Source organism: Schistocerca cancellata, chromosome 5, assembly GCF_023864275.1.
Source record: "Schistocerca cancellata isolate TAMUIC-IGC-003103 chromosome 5, iqSchCanc2.1, whole genome shotgun sequence".
NCBI lineage: Eukaryota > Metazoa > Arthropoda > Insecta > Orthoptera > Acrididae > Schistocerca > Schistocerca cancellata.
The window spans coordinates 14,178,400-14,196,653 of NC_064630.1; the positions used below are offsets into that span (position 1 = coordinate 14,178,400).

General features: G+C 44.3%; 1 protein-coding gene across 1 annotated transcript in view; it reads left to right on the forward strand.

Annotated features, from left to right (window-relative positions):
- Window positions 1–18,254, forward strand: part of LOC126187749 (discoidin domain-containing receptor 2-like) — a 751,525-nt gene that overhangs the window by 378,698 nt on the left and 354,573 nt on the right. The window contains exon 4 of the mRNA XM_049929002.1: window positions 15,828–15,975. Coding sequence (XP_049784959.1) covers window positions 15,828–15,975 — 148 coding nt within the window. The remainder of the gene's footprint in view (window positions 1–15,827; window positions 15,976–18,254) is intronic.

Here is an 18,254-nt window from a genome sequence, read left to right on the forward strand (position 1 = left end):
CCATTCCGTTCAACTGCTCTTCCAAGTCCTTTGCTGTCTCTGACAGAATTACAATGTCATCGGCGAACCTCAAAGTTTTTATTTCTTCTCCATGGATTTTAATACCTACTCCGAATTTTTCTTTTGTTTCCTTTACTGCTTGCTCAATATACAGATTGAATAACATCGGGGAGAGGCTACAACCCTGTCTTACTCCCTTCCGAACCACTGCTTCCCTTTCATGTCCCTCGACTCTTATAGCTGCCATCTGGTTTCTGTACAAATTGTAAATAGCCTTTCGCTCCCTGTATTTTACCCCTGCCACCTTTAGAATTTGAAAGAGAGTATTCCAGTCAACATTGTCAAAAGCTTTCTCTAAATCTACAAATGCTAGAAACGTAGGTTTGCCTTTCCTTAATCTTTCTTCTAAGATAAGTCGTAAGGTCAGTATTGCCTCACGTGTTCCAGTATTTCTACGGAATCCAAACTGCTCTTCCCCGAGGTCGGCTTCTACTAGTTTTTCCATTCGTCCTTAAAGAATACGTGTTAGTATTTTGCAGCTGTGGCTTATTAAACTGATTGTTCGGTAATTTTCACATCTGTCAACACATGCTTTCTTTAGGATTGGAATTATTATATTCTTCTTGAAGTCTGAGGGTATTTCGCCTGTTTCATACATTTTGCTCACCAGTTGGTAGAGTTTTGTCAGGACTGGCTCTCGCAAGGCCATCAGTAGTTCCAATGGAATGTTGTCTACTCCGGGGGCCTTGTTTCGGCTCAGGTCTCTCAGTGCTCTGTCAAACTCTTCACGCAGTATCGTATCTCCCATTTTATCTTCATCTACATCCTCTTTCATTTCCATAATATTGTTCTCAAGTACATCGCCCTTGTATAGACCCTCTATATACTCCTTCCGCCTTTCTGCTTTCCCTTCTTTGCTTAGAACTGGGTTTCCATCTGAGCTCTTGATGTTCATACAAGTGGTTCTCGTATCTCCAAAGGTCTCTTTAATTTTCCTGTAGGCAGTATCTATCTTACCCCTAGTGAGATAAGCCTCTACATCCTTGCATTTGTGCTCTAGCGATCCCTGCTTAGCCATTTTGCACTTCCTGTTGATCTCATTTTTGAGACGTTTGTACTCCATTTTGCCTGCTTCATTTACTGCATTTTTATATTTTCTCCTTTCATCAATTAAATTCAATATTTCTTCTGTTACCCAAGGATTTCTACTAGCCCTCGTCTTTTTACCTACTTGATCCTCTGCTGCCTTCACTACTTCATCCCTCAGAGCTACCCATTCTTCTTCTACTGTATTTCTTTCCCCCATTCCTGTCAATTGTTCCCTTATGCTCTCCCTGAAACTCTGTACAACCTCTGGTTTAGTCAGTTTATCCAGGTCCAATCTCCTTAAATTCCCACCTTTTTGCAGTTTCTTCAGTTTTAAAGTACAAGTCATAACCAACAGATTGTGGTCAGAGTCCACATCTGCCCCTGGAAATGTCTTACAATTTAAAACCTGGTTCTTAAATCTCTGTCTTACCATTATATAATCTATCTGATACCTTTTAGTATCTCCAGGGTTCTTCTATGTATACAACCTTCTATCGTGATTCATGGTGGCGCAGGGAAACGGGAAATTTCGAAATAACGTCATTTCCATGAATAAATTCATAAAACTAGTAATTTATTAACGAAAGTGAATGTATTCAGTATGCCATTATTCAGTATGTCTTTACAATCAAAATGTCGAAAAGCGTCTCTTTACTTTTTAAAGATGACATCGTAAAGATGTGGTCCCATTCGGCGTTCACACTGCAACAACCTGTTATGAAAACTCTGGAATGTGCGGTGCAGCAAATCTTGGGGAATGGCAGTGATTTCGTTTTCAATGTTCTCCTTCAGTTCATGGATTGTTGCAGGACGTGTACGGTACACCTTGCCTTTAAGATATCCCCGCAGGAAGAAGTCGCACACACTAAGAGCAGGGGATCTCGCAGGCCATGCAATGTCACCGTTACGTGAAATAACGCGTCTTCCAAACATTTGACGAACTGCCGCCATCGATTGTCGAACAGTGTGTGACGTGGCTCCGTCCTGCTGAAACCACTTGTTTTCGACGTTAAGATTAAGCTCGTACAGTCTCGGTGTAAAGAATGTTCGAAGCATTTCAACATATCGAGCGGATGTTACTGTCACTGCACTACCATCCTCACGTTCAAAAAAATAAGGGCCGATAACACCATGACATGATGCAGCACACCATATTGTGACCTTGGCGCTATGTAGTGGTCGTTGGTGAAACTCACAAGGATTGTCCTGTGCCCAGTAACGAAAATTCTGTTTGTTCACGAATCCGTTCAGGTGGAAATGGGCTTCGTGTGATATCCATAAAATACCAAGGAAATTCGCGTCCTCGTTGATTTTAGCCAATATCTGGCTACTAAACTCCATACGTGACGCTGGGTCTCGTTCATGTAAGTGTTGCACAATCTGCAACTTATAGGGATGGAAGTCTAATTCGTGCAGTATTCTTTGTAAGCTTCGTCGCTTAATCCCTAGCGAAGATGTATGCTGTCGAACGGAGCGGCGAGGACTTGTCTCGATTGCAGCTCTAGCAGCTGCAGTGTTCTCTGGGGTACGAACCGTTGGAATGCCACCTGGAGGTTTCTTTTTCAAGGCAGATCTGTTTCTTCAAAATTACGCACCCACGTTGTAATCGCATGCGCAGATGGGACACCTCCATGACGTCCGAGCTGGTAATGCTGTCGAAATGTTCTCTGCGCGGCAGTCGCACTATCACCATTTTTGTAAAACGCTCTCACAGCTACTGCACGTTCCGCACCAGTCCAATTCTCCATGATTACTGAATGGCAATGCGTTCACATCAATTGTGCAAAGTTTCGAACATCTACCGGCGCTACAGTGCTGCCAACCTGAACGTTCAAAATTTCCCGTACCCCTGCGCCACCCTGTACATCGGCTATATTCCTCCAAGTCTTTCTGTAGTATCGCATAAGTAGCATCCGGCTTCCCGTAGCCCTGTTGCGTGGCCTCGCTCGAAATTTGCGAGGTGTTGATAATGGCGTCTTTGTCGCTTTAAAGGCATTCTTGACTACCATCAACTCACCACGTCGAATCTCCAAGGTAACTAACGATCACGAACGTTACAGCGCGTATTTAAAGCGAACCTGATTTGCATCCTCATAGTGACTCCACGAGCCTTACGCTTATGCGACTGGAGCGAAATGTGACCAGATACCATCTTTCAGATGGGGAAACACGCCTGCCAACTTTCGTTAATGTTGTACGACTCCTTCTTGGTGTTGTGATTTGTTTTTTCCGTCAGTGAGCAGAAATTTCAGTAAAAAGTTGTTTCCTCACTGTTTCCTTTGACCTCAGTGAATCTATAGCACAGCTTGAAACGTTTTCTTGGGTCAACCACTCCAGAAGTATTCTTTCCAATATACTTCTATAACGGGGAAGCTTTGATGACTACTTATGTGTAAAATGGAATTGTTTTACCATGTTCACCATTTCCATTTGATTCCCTTGCATTCAGCGTAGTTACAGATGAAATGATTGTACATGCGGTCCACCTGTTATCCAGATCAAGCATATATGAACTTACGTTCAAGACTTGTCAGTCAATACACATACGAAAAGCATGCAGGAACATTACACCAAGACATACAGAACAAGCCAGAGCTCTAAAAAGTGACAGCCATCGTAGCACTTTTCTGACCACTAATGGCCCACAACTGACCCCCAACTAAAACAAAAACTGATTTAAAAATACAAAAATCCAGCCATAGCATAAATTATAAATTTACAATAAAAGAGAATCTCCACATGCAGAAGTATCAGTGGAAGGAAGACAGATTATAAAATACACCCGACGGCTCGCCATACTGTGACGCCAGGGGTAACGCATCTGCGCCTCTCCAAAATATTTACAAGTATGTGACTACTTTTCCTGGACGCGACCGTAATCGCCATTCAACTGCAGTGCGCCCTTCTCAATCACGGCTCCACTTCAAATGCAGATGGTGGTGGTGGTGGTGGTGGTGGTGGTGCTTAGTGTTTAACGTCCCGTCGTCCAAATGCAGACATCTGTGTTTTGTTGCGAATGTAGTAGCTGAATGCTACTGTTAACCACCCCGACCACCTCCGGTCGGCTGCACGCTTGCTAATTACGCGTTTCTTTGACACGGAGGCGCTGAGTAATGTTGAAACCTGGCAGTCAAGGGAAGGCGGGATTCGGTTACGATTGTGGACGGGGCCGTAATCAGTTAATATTGATTGCCTTTTACAGCTACACACAATTTATTTTAAACTAGTAATTCCAGACTCAACAATAAATAAAAATACCACACGTTATTAATGGAGCAATAAACAATAGTGTGTGGTGTCACCGCCAGACAGCTACTTGCTAGGTGGTAGCCTTTAAATCGGCCGCTGTCCGCTAGTATACGTCGGAGCCGCGTGTCGCCACTGTCAGTGATTGCAGACCGAGCGCCGCCACACGGCAGGTCTAGAGAGACGTCCTAGCACTCGCCCCAGTTGTACAGCCGACTTTGCTAGCGAAGCTACACTGACAAATACGCACTCATTTGCCGAGACAATAGTTAGCATAGCCTTCAGCTACGTCATTTGCTACGACCCAGCAAGGCGCCATTACCAGTTAATATTGAGATATTGAAGCATGTACAGTCAAGAGAGATTTACACCAATTATGGAATAAAGTTAAGTATTACTTCAACTACGTACTTTATTTGCTACTATAATTTCCCTTAACTGTTCCAGACTTCACGCCAGTCTGCGTGAACTTTAACGTGTGACTTTCGGCTACCCGTCACTGTGGATTGGCTGTCTTGCCAGTCCACAACATAGTGTTTTCAGAGAGTTACAATATAGCAAATCACCATTAAATACAAATACAGCAGATATTGTTTTAAAAGCAAGCCACTGTGATCTGGGCAGAAGGCCTCACACGCCAGGAATGGCAATAAATTAAGAATTGTTTAAAACTCGCTGCAACTTACAAATTAGGTATTGAAATATTAAAGGCACGTGACCACAGTCACGGCTGAAGGCCTTCCACGTCAGGAACGGCAATAATACAAAAATTTAGACACCTGCTGTAAAACAGCAAATACAATAGCAAAGGTTAATTAAAAAAATAACAAACAACTGATAACAAATGGGTGAAATAAGATGATGGTGTACTTTGTAACACAACTTTTAACATCCACTGAACACAACACTGCTAGATTTATTCCAAAAGGCGAGCAGAAATATTAACTAGACATATACAGGGTCAGTCACCTAACGTTACCGCTGGATATATTTCGTAAACCACATCAAATACTGACGAACCGATTCCACAGACCGAACGTGAGGAGAGGGTCTAGAGTAATTGTTTAGTACAAACCATACAAAAATGCACGGAAGCATGTTTTTCAACACAAACCTACGTTTTTTTAAATGGAACCACGTTAGTTTTGTTAGCACATCTGAACATATAAACAAATACGTAATCAGTGCCGTTTGTTGCATTGTAAAATGTTAATTACATACGGAGATATTGTTACCTAAAGTTGACGCTTGAAACCTCCGACGTTCAGTTGGCCGGCCAATGTGGCCGTGCGGTTAAAGGCGCTTCAGTCTGGAACCGCGCGACCGCTACGGTCGCAGGTTCGAATCCTGCCTCGGGCATGGATGTGTGTAATGTCCTTGGGTTAGTTAGGTTTAAGTAGTTCTAAGTTCTAGGGGACTGATGATCTCACATGTTTAGTCCCATAGTGCTCAGAGCCATTTATGCCACGTTCAGTTGCGTGTTGTAACAAACACGGGCCACGGTCGGCGAGCAGCATGTGCAGGGACATGTTTACGATCACGACCGTGTTTCTCCTGGTCTTACACCTCTGGACTTCTTTCTGTGGGGTACGTTAAAGGAGAATGTGTACCGTGATGTGCCTACAACTCCAGAGGATATGAAACAACGTATTGTGGCAGCCTGCGGCGACATTATACCAGATGTACAGCGGCGTGTACGACATTCATTACGCCAGAGATTGCAATTGTGTGCAGCAAATGATGGCCACCACATTGAACATCTATTGGCCTGACATGTCGGGACACACTCTATTCCACTCCGTAATCGAAAACGGAAACCACGTGTGTACGTGTACCTCACCCCTCATGGTAATGTACATGTGCGTCAGTGAAAAAGACCAATAAGAAGGTGTTAGCATGTGGACGTAATGTGCTGTTCCAGTCTCTTCTGTACCTAAGGTCCTTCACCGTTCCCTATGGATCCCTACGTAATTCGGTGCTCTCCGATACACACGATCGAACAGCGGAGGAGTGGTACTCAAGCGTCAACTTTAGGTTACAATATCTCCGGATGTAATTAACATTTTACAATGCAACAAACGGCACTGATTACGTATTTGTTTATATTTTCAGATGTGCTAACAAAACTAACTGGGTTCCACTTAAAAAAACGTAGGTTTGTGTTAAAAAACATACTTCCGTGCATTTTTGTATGGTTTGTATTAACAAATTACACTAGCCCCTCTCCTCACGTTCGGTCTGTGGAATCGATTCGTCAGTATTTGATGTGGTTTACGAAATATATCCAGCGGTAATGTTAGGTGACTCACCCTGTATAACCTTTAATGTAGGCATTACAAGGTATTGTAATAAATAATACAATAATAAAACACAAGAAACAGTTCGTAAGTTCCTTAAAGGTTACTGAGGCAGATTACAGCCACAGAAGGCGTGGACTGAAGGAGCTACTGACCATCAGACCTCCTTTTAGAACACATGCCTCCCAAGAATCAAGGGGCCACAGACTGTGCTCCAGGAATGGACCTCTGTGAAGGTCTGGCAACAAATACATTCGTGAGCGATGAGATAGGCAGCCAAGAGTTGCATTCACTTCACAAGATAGTAACTCAGCCTAGTGGCAACCTAACGAATGACTAATGATAATCTAGCTGAAGCTACCTGACGTCCGATAAACCAAATGCAACGATGGAACAATACGCCAAAGCCGAACCCGGCAGTCTGCACTACGTCCCCAGAATACTGTGTTTAGAGCGCCCTGAACGAGAATCACCAACCGGCCTAGAATCAAGAAACCGGTCACAACTACAGAGTGTTTCAAAAATGACCGGTATATTTGAAACGACAATAAAAACTAAATGAGCAGCGATAGAAATACACCGTTTGTTGCAATATGCTTGGGACAACAGTACATTTTCAGGCGGCCAAACTTTCGAAATTACAGTAGTTACAATTTTCAACAACAGATGGCGCTGCAAGTGATGTGAAAGATATAGAAGACAACGCAGTCTGTGGGTGCGCCATTCTGTACGTCGTCTTTCTGCTGTAAGCGTGTGCTGTTCACAATGTGCAAGTGTGCTGTAGACAACATGGTTTATTCCTTAGAACAGAGGATTTTTCTGGTGTTGGAATTCCACCGCCTAGAACACAGTGTTTTTGCAACAAGACGGAGTTTTCAACGGAGGTTTAATGTAACCAAAGGACCGAAAAGCGATACAATAAAGGATCTGTTTGAAACATTTCAACGGACTGGGAACGTGACGGATGAACGTGCTGGAAAGGTAGGGCGACCGTGTACGGCAACCACAGAGGGCAACGCACAGCTAGTGCAGCAGGTGATCCGACAGCGGCCTCGGGTTTCCGTTCGCCGTGTTGCAGCTGCGGTCCAAATGACGCCAACGTCCATGTATCGTCTCATTCGCCAGAGTTTACACCTCTACCCATACAAAATTCAAACGCGGCAACCCCTCAGCCCCACTACCATTGCTGCACGAGAGACATTCGCTAACGATAGAGTGCACAGGATTGATGACGGCGATATGCATGTGGGCAGCATTTGGTTTACTGACGAAGCTTATTTTTACCTGGACGGCTTCGTCAATAAACAGAACTGGCGCATATGGGGAACCGAAAAGCCCCATGTTGCAATCCCATCGTCCCTGGATCCTCAAAAAGTACTGGTCTGGGCCGCCATTTCTTCCAAAGGAATCATTGGCCCATTTTTCAGATCTGAAACGATTACTGCATCACGCTATCTGGACATTCTTCGTGAATTTGTGGCGGTAAAAACTGCCTTAGACGACACTGCGAACACCTCGTGGTTTGTGCAAGATGGTGCCCGGCCACATCGCACGGCCGACGTCTTTAATTTCCTGAATGAATATTTCGATGATCGTGTGATTGCTTTGGGCTATCCGAAACATACAGGAGGCGGCGTGGATTGGGCTCCCTATTCGCCAGACATGAACCCCTGTGACTTCTTTCTGTGGGGACACTTGAAAGACCAGGTGTACCGCCAGAATCCAGAAACAATTGAACAGCTGAAGCAGTACATCTCATCTGCATGTGAAGCCATTCCGCCAGACACGTTGTCAAAGGTTTCGGGTAATTTCATTCGGAGACTACGCCATATTATTGCTACGCATGGTGGATATGTGGAAAATATCATATTATAGAGTTTCCCAGACCGCAGCGCCATCTGTTGTTGAAAATTGTAACTACTGTAATTTCGAAAGTTTGTCTGCCTGAAAATGTACTGTTGTCCCAAGCATATTGCAACAAACGGTGTATTTCTATCGCTGCTCCTTTAGTTTTTATTGCCGTTTCAAATATACCGGTCATTTTTGAAACACCCTGTACATGCCTTACCGGACAGCAGCGGCAAGGCGAGGAAACGTACACTGCCGTTACATAGACTAACCCCCAAGGCAGGTAACTGGGGCGTTAGCGGCCACCAGGCGCGAAAAGTCCCGCTGGCTGAACTTAACAAATTGTAACATGCTGAACGTAGCAAATAGTAATAAGAAGTCGAGGAAAGTTAATCAGATCCGCCTTCCGCAAGCACCTTCACTCGCTGCTCTTCGCCTTGGCGACACTACGAGCAGCAGCCCGAACCCAAGTCAATAGAGAATCCCGAGGTATCACATTGGTGGAGGTTTCTCTACGTGGATTGAAATGCACTCATCTTAAAGCCTGCGGGATCTGGTTTACGATGAGGTCGTACACTGCTGCGACCACAGCCCTTCCATCCGGCAGTCCACGCGTGCAGCCAGCGGTCCCGGCGTTTCCTCGCGCTCCCAGGACCTGGCAGCTCCTGAGTCCCCAACCGAACTCGCCCACTCACACGACCAGGAAAAACAACTACGTTGCCCCAAAGACACGGCAATAGTTACTACACATCGATAACCGCCGCTGCTGCCACTAGCGGACAGGCAGCACTTGCGAACACAAAGACAAAGAGATGCAACCATGCCAACTAAACAATACCATCTGGCCTCCGACAGAGGGTGGACACCTACAAACAGCACCAACGCGAGCCGCAACACGGCTAAAATATGACAACACAATAAGGAATAACAAATAACATTTATCAAGCGTCTCCAAAAAGAAATTATTCAGACAGTGAAGGGAGACGAAAATTTAATAGTCATGGGTGACTGGAATTCGAGTGTAGGAAAAGGGAGAGAAGGAAACGTAGTATGTGAATGTGGATTGGGGCACAGAAATGAAAGAGGAAGCCGCCTGGTAGAATTTTGCACAGAGCACAACTTAATCATAGCTAACACTTGGTTTAAGGATCATGATCGAAGGTCGTATACATGGAAGAACCCTGGAGATACTAAAAGATATCAGATAGATTATATAATGGTAAGACAGAGATTTAGGAACCAGGTTTTAAATTGTAAGACATTTCCAGGGGCTGATGTGGACTATGACCACAATCTATTTGTTATGACCTCTAGATTAAAACTGAAGAAACTGCAAAAAGGTGGGAATTTAAGGAGATGGGACCTGGATAAACTGAAAGAACCAGAGGTTGTACAGAGTTTCAGGGAGAGCATAACGGAACAATTGACAGGAATGGGGGAAGGAAATACAGTAGAAGAAGAATGGGTAGCTTCGAGGGATGAAGTAGTGAAGGCAGCAGAGGATCAAGTAGGTAAAAAGACGAGGGCTAGTAGAAATCCTTGGGTAACAGAAGAAATATTGAATTTAATTGATGAAAGGAGAAAATATAAAAATGCAGTAAATGAAGCAGGCAAAAAGGAATACATACGTCTCAAAAATGAGATCGACAGGAAGTGCAAAATGGCTAAGCAGGGATGGCTAGAGGACAAATGTAAGGATGTAGAGGCTTATCTCACTAGGGGTAAGATAGATACTGCCTACAGGAAAATTAAAGGGACCTTTGGAGATAAGAGTACCACTTTTATGAACATCAAGAGCTCAGATGGAAACCCAGTTTTAAGCAAAGAAGGGAAAGCAGAAAGGTGGAAGGAGTATATAGAGGGTCTATACAAGGGCGATGCACTTGAGGACAATATTATGGAAATGGAAGAGGATGTAGATGAAGATGAAATGGGAGATACGATACTGCGTGAAGAGTTTGACAGAGCACTGAAAGACCTGAGTCGAAACAAGGCCCCCGGAGTAGACAACATTCCATTAGAACTACTGACGGCCTTGGGAGAGCCAGTTCTGACAAAACTCTACCACCTGGTGAGCAAGATGTATGAAACAGGCGAAATACCCTCAGACTTCAAGAAGAATATAATAATTCCAATCCCAAAGAAAGCAGGTGTTGACAGATGTGAAAATTACCGAACAATCAGTTTAATAAGCCACAGCTGCAAAATACTAACACGAATTCTTTACAGACGAATGGAAAAACTAGTAGAAGCCAACCTCGGGGAACATCAGTTTGGATTCCGTAAAAATACTGGAACACGTGACGCAATACTGACCTTACGACTTATCTTAGAAGAAAGATTAAGGAAACGCAAACCTACGTTTCTAGCATTTGTAGACTTAGAGAAAGCTTTTGACAATGTTGACTGGAATACTCTCTTTCAAATTCTAAAGGTGGCAGGGGTTAAATATAGGGAGCGAAAGGCTATTTACAATTTGTACAGAAACCAGATGGCAGTTATAAGAGTCGAGGGACGTGAAAGGGAAGCAGCGGTTGGGAAGGGAGTAAGACAGGGTTGTAGCCTCTCCCCGATGTTATTCAATCTGTATATTGAGCAACCAGTAAAGGAAACAAAAGAAAAATTCGGAGTACGTATTAAAATCCATGGAGAAGAAATAAAAACTTCGAGGTTCGCCGATGACATTGTAATTCTGTCAGAGACAGCAAAGGACTTGGAAGAGCAGTTGAACGGAATGGATGGTGTCTTGAAGGGAGGATATAAGATGAACATCAACAAAATCAAAACGAGGTTAATCGAATGTAGTCGAATGAAATCGGGTGATGTTGAGGGTATTAGATTAGGAAATGAAGCACTTAAAGTAGTAAAGGAGTCTTGCTTTTTGGGGAGCTAAATAACTGACGATGGTCGAAGTAGAGAGGATATAAAATGTAGACTGGCAATGGGAAGGAAAGCGTTTCTGAAGAAGAGTATAGATTGAAGTGTCAGGAAGTCATTTCTGAAAGTATTTGTATGGAGTGTAGCCATGTATGGAAGTGAAACATTGACGGTAAATAGTTTGGACAAGAAGAGAATAGAAGCCTTTGAGATGTGGTGCTACAGAAGAATGCTGAAGATTAGATGGGTAGATCACATAACTAATGAGGAAGAATAGGATTGGGGAGAAGAGAAGTTTGTGGCACAACTTGACCGGAAGAAGGGATCGGTTGGTAGGACATGTTCTGAGGCATCAAGGGATCACCAATTTAGTATTGGAGGGCAGCGTGGAGGGTAAAAATCGTAGGGGGAGACCAAGAGATGAATACACTAAGCAGATTCAGAAGGATGTAGGTTGCGGTAGGTACTGGGAGATGAAGAAGCTTGCACAGGATAGAGTAGCATGGAGAGCTGCATCAAACCAGTCTCAGGACTGAAGACCACAACAACAACAACATACAAAATGGGATTTAACTTTGGTATAGTTTGTTGCATGGTACTGATGTCCTAAACCTAATACAATGAAACGTGAATAACTTTGCTGTCTCTTGACGGTCTATAATATTGGCGCTATGACTGATTGCAATTACGCAAACACTGCCTTACTGGCCCTAGTTTTCAGTAAACAGTGATTACTAAGTCGCAAGGCAGTCTTCAGAATACAGATCTGTACTGCGCTGAATGCAGTTACTGGACGCAACTATCTGACTGGTGGTACTGAACTGTGTTGGCGTCTGCGACACATCGTGGCGCACTTTGCTACCTGTCAGTTGAAGGATTTCCATGTTCGCCAGTACGATGACGAAGCAGTGCAGTCCGCGGCTGACACGAATACGAAGCGCTGGAGGATGTGGCAGAGAAGCAAGTAGAGGTTCGAGTTTGTCAGCGCCCTCTGTTGGCTGCTGCACAGAACTGAGAGATTCTACGCCACTAGTTGTGGTTTTGTGGCGGTCGCTTCCTCTCGCATTGTCCTCTGTACACGACATGGTGTTAACGACAGGCTATGCATGGCTGGTAATTTTCCTGTCTGGCTGCTGCCGTCTATGAACAACGCCGCGAGATGACACAGAAGGGCTGCAGGGAGTCCATTACTTGTTCTCAGGTGGCAAGCGCGGATGAGAAGTGGTTACGATGTGCTTAATGGAGAACACAGCTGTGCTCCCTTGTGGTGCACAGACGTGGTCGATGTGCCCTCAGATTCCAGTGCAGCCCAACATCAGGCCATCCTAACACCACATAAATCTCGTCATCGTACGATCCTATCAGCTGGCCAAATGGAAACCCACTATGACGCCCTTCGAACTCCCTCAGATGCTAATAACGCTGTTTCACATGAGTGCATCACATCTTCATGTCCTCAGCATATGGTGCTGTTAACGCCCCTTATGTATCCTACTGGGCCCAGTAAGGACGCTAAACACCAACACTGGTGGCTATGCTAACTGTGATAGGTAACTGGAACTCTAATACGGGGGGAGGGGGGGGGCGGGTGGTATTCCTAAAGTAAGGACCGATCGGTCGTGAAATGTAAACCGCAGTGAAAATCAAAAGCGTTTTATTTGCAATAGTTAGCGACACCTTCCAGCAACGTCTCTACATGGTCACCACTCCGTCTGAGACATTTTTCGTAGCGTTGTACCAATTTTCCATTGCCCTTGTCATGGAAGACAGAGGCATGTACTTTTCGCCGATTCTCTATGACGATTCGCAGTTTGTTGTCTGTGCCAAAACGTTGACTTCATAGCCAGCAGTTCACGTCAGCAGAGAGGAAAATCAGAGGGAGCAAAATCTGGGCTGTATGGAGGGCGATCGAACAAACACTGTCCACATAAAACGCTGCAAGGATGTCCTCATTGCCCCTGCTGAGTGCAGCCGAGGATTGTCATGAAGAAGGAAATGCATGACAGTTATGTTGTGTGGGCTGCATCAAATCAGGCGAAATCTCTCACAGGCACCCATACTTGGCGGGAGACACTGTTTACTAGGCGTCTTGAAACGTCCCCTTAGAAAAATTATACAAGACTATGCTTAAACTGACACACAATATTTTTAGCGCAACGCAATCTGACTTTCAAAAATCCCTACAAAAGTATGGCCCTGACTAACATTAACCTATACCTTTCACAAATCACTTACCTCACCAAAAATCTTCGTTACTCGAACTACTGCAATACAGCGAGCGCCACTACTGCCAGCTAAATAAAAGATTCAAACTACTGAAGGCACTAACTACTGATAGGCATAGTTAGCAAATGAAAGATTTTAATAGAGAACAAACAATGTATTTACCTTAATAATCGTAATATATATAGCAGTTCATGCCATCCAGTCTTACAAATTTCAAATCTGCGCCATTTCTCTCCCCACATCCACCACTGCTGGCGGCTCACCTCCAACTGCGCAACGCTACGTGCTGTTCACATCCAGCTGCCCAACACTACAATGGCAGACAACAATGCAAACTAGCCACAGACTGCACACAGCACAGCCAGTGATATTCATACAGAGCGCTACGTAACATTGCCAATAAGAAAACATAAACAGCCTACTTACATAGCCGCCATGCTCCCCACAAAAAATTTTACGAATTGTTTTGGACAGTGGCCAATAATGATTTGATAAAATTTTTCATAATTACAATAACAAAGATATCAAATGCACACACTTATTGATACAATGTTGGTCAAAAGCTAAAAGTTTCTCACAGTCCATAAAGACACTCCTGATCATTCATCACAGTAAAATTGCAGCGTTTTTCTCAAAGTCTGAGCAGTAAAAGACAATGCACACGGAAGTAGTGGATTTCCATGCAGTCTTGATGAAGTAATGTTGTCCTTCCAACAGAAAGACAGTGCTGACTCTCGACATGCAGACAGGTAATGGGCCACAACAGAGTAAACCCACAGCAGAGTCATTCGAAGTTTTGAAGAATATTGGTAGGTAGGTCATCACAGAGCAGACCACTGTAGTCCTGGTAGAGAGTATGGTATTGGTGGGCCACCAGAGGTGCAGACCCACTGTAGTCCTTGTAGAAATAATGGTATTGGTGGGTCATCAAAGATGCAGACCCACTGTAGTCCTTGTAGAGATGGCCAGCAGCCGTCTGTTGTGACTGTGCGGGTGCACAATCACCACTGAAGAGTCTTGCAGATAATATAGCAAGTCCATAACCTCAACTTGTGCACTCACAAAGTTTTTGGAATTGTCCTTAGAACCAGCAATGCTGTTACCCAGTCCCTTGCTGGATTATTAACACATGTGCAAACACTAACAGTCCCTACTTCTCACATATTGTCCATATACTATGACCAACAGAAACGTGTGCAGTGAAATGTAACTTACAAGTTAATAATATGATGAACTGGTGTCAATTACAATTTTATAACATAAGAATACAATTACAGAGGTACAAAATACATCATTAAAGAACACAACAATGTATTTACCTTAATAATCATAATATATATAGCAGTTCATGCCATCCAGTCTTACAAATTTCAAATCTGCGCCATTTCTCTCCCCACATCCATCACTGCTGGCGGCTCACCTCCAACTGCGCAACGCTACGCGCTGTTCACATCCAGCTGCCCAACACTACAATGGCAGACAACAATGCAAACTAGCCACAGACTGCACACAGCACAGCCAGTGATATTCATACAGAGCGCTACGTAACGTTGCCGATAAGAAAACATAAACAGCCTACTTACAGTCTTTATGAGCTCACTGTGCGATCAGAACTGAAAAGACAGACGTGACGCGATCTACTGGCATACTAGAGACACCGCCCAGCACATCTTTATCCTTTTGAATGCACTATGGGGGTGAACAGTGGTCAAAGTATTACAAATATTTAGTATCAAAGACAGTCTTGATCACAGTTTATTTATTACGGTGACCGGTTTCGACCACTACTGTGGTCATCTTCAGACCAATGAGTAATGACCTCCTTCTGCTGGAGAATCACTACAGCAGAAGGAAGTCCTTACTCATTGGTCTGAAGATGACCACAGTAGTGGTAGAAACCGGTCACCGTAATAAATAAATTGTGATCAAGACTGTTTTTGATATTAAACATCTTTATCCGATTTTCACTGTGGTTCCCATTTCGCGAACTATCGGGCCTTACTTTCGGAATACGCCTCGTAATTGACATACTCGACTGTAGTGTGTTCGTGCACGAAGCTAGATTGGTATCCGACCATGTCATTGTGAGTGCTTTATTCTTTTGGCCAGGCAGTGAATTATCAACTTTCCCTAGATCCACCAGTGTCAGCAGATACAATATTTCGAGGCAACATCAGCCTCGACTGGCTTGCTTCTCCTGCTATGTGTTCCGCAGCTCCAACCGTCCCTCGTCTACCCCTACAGGTGCTGAGGGGCAACAGCAACACGTACCTGGCGGTGCGTCAGCAGCTGGAGCTGCCGTTCGTGGCGAGCCGCGTGCGCTTCATGCCCTACTCCCAGCACACCAGGACCGTATGCATGCGCGTCGAGCTCTACGGCTGTCCCTGGACGCGTGAGTACACACTCATATCATCTACTCCTAGTTCCACTACAGTGCTTAGGGATAAGCTGAAGCCGGAAACCCTATGCTTTCCGTAGTGTTAAGTAGCCGCACTGTTCATTCACTACGACAGTGCATTATTCGAGGTGAAGTCGAGCGCCGCCGACAATATTTCCTCCGGAGTTGTGATCTTAAGCTTTCCAAGCGAATCAGCTGTTTGTGCTGCTCTCGGGTGTCCAATAGGTGCAGTCGTGTACGAAACACGATATTTCGACAGAGTACGTTGGTTCTGAGATACCAGTGAACAACGGCCTCCTTTCGTTCTCAGTAAAGCGTGGGCCAACTGAATCTACAACGTCGGCCGAGGGTGGCTTCCGCATCCGACGAGGGCGGCAGAAGCGCTGAGGTACCAGGGTTCGCGCCCACCACTTGGCGATCGTATACACCCGCTGTCCCAGCCGACACACCGTGTGACCGGCTTGCGAGAGAAGGAGTAGCGTGCGATAAATTGTGAGGTTGGTTGGTTGTTTTGGGGAACAGACCAAACAGCAAGGTTATCGGTCTCATAGGATTATGGAAGGATGGGGAAGGAAGTCGGCCGTGCCCTCTCAAAGGAACCATCCCGGCGTTTGCCTGGAGCAGATTGTGAGGAAGACGCGATGTAGCTGAGAAGCTCGTTCTAAATGTCGCACCTGAAGATGATGCAAGATGCGCTGTCGAAATATCGTGTTTCGTAAACGACTACATCCCGCTGTACCCGAGAGCGATACAAACAGGATTTCGGAGGATGTTCGGGGATATTACCTGAATCTTTTTGTGCAGTGAATCCTTGGTCTACGCTGACTGGTTACAGAGTAACTGCATTTAGTCTGATTTCTAACTTCCATTTGATCTTAGTACCTGCACGGTAGTGCCAATTTAGAAGATATGCTCAGTGTCTTGTTTGAAGTTGTTCCATTCACTGACGGTACTTGCTGTTGACGACCGTGAGGCCAATCTACTGTCCGTTCTCAACCGTGCATTGAGCAGTGCTCGGTTCTGTCTCAGGTTTGCTTTTTTGATAGGGTTAGTCGTACGTTAACAGTGATTCACACCAGTACCGATATGTATGCTGATGGAGAGTTGGCGAATTTGCACCTCATTTCACAGGTTCAGTGAATTCAGCAGAAGAGCGACACAACTGGACTGTGCTGAAGTTTCTCCCCAACAAGGTTACTCACATCGAAGCACTTTGTTTGGTTCGAGAGTTGTTGCAATATTATTTCACCTCGTTTGTTTTTTCAGGGTTCTTCATTTATTCGCTTGTATTTTCACAGAAACCAAGGTAACTGGAGTAAATTGCAACTATTATTTGTTCTGTAACGAGACTCCGTGGATGACATCAAAATACTCAGGCAATATCCATCAGCATCGTCCGACATTTTGTCCGTGGAGTCCGAGTTGACACTGAATGTGATGATGTAACGAAGTATGTGGACCCCCCCATATGCTGATTTCTAGACTGCTTTGTTGCAGATGTTGGTCGTTCCTGTGGAAAGTCAGCATCGGACAATTAACGCAGCTAGCGTAACGGGAGCTCATATAAATCAACGATTTTTTCCTCTTTTTTTACTGCAAAAGTGCGTAGAACACTAAAGCGAGAGGGGGGTATTGTTACATTGCTATTAAAATATCGTATGTATTACTACTCAGGTTACGCATTAGTTAATTACAATTATTAGATCTCCAATAGTACGTTACATACCAACCTAAGTACAAAATTTCCTGTTTAACACCATACTGCAATCGTACGTTTTACGAGTGTTTAGTAACCTAGGGTTACTATTTCATTCAGCACCTGTTCGTCCTTTTACCTAAAGAAGTCGGGCCTGATTTGATCAGTAGGGCTCTGTTCAGATCGACTGAAAGAAAATAAGTTCTTTTTTTAAATGAGATCGAATAAGATTACTTCCAAGTCTTAAAACATCAATTTTCTGCTCCTAAAAAAGAAATAAAAAAGAAAGACGAAATCCAGTCTTTTTCGGTACCTTTTCTTTTTAGTTTGTCTGCATCAGATTTTTTATGCGAGCGTCGTGAAACTCCCCTCCTTCTTCTTTTACTTAACGTTAATCCTTAGTGGGGTCCCCTATACCCGAGAATTGGCAAATTTATTTTAGTGTTTAACTTTGCCGCCAGATGTCATTCCTGTCGCCGCAGTTACCTGAGGGAGCAAAGTAGTGTGGCCCTCCCGTCTGTGAGCTGTGTAAACTTCGTTCTGTCTGTAGTTACGTGGCAGTTTTTCCAAAACTATG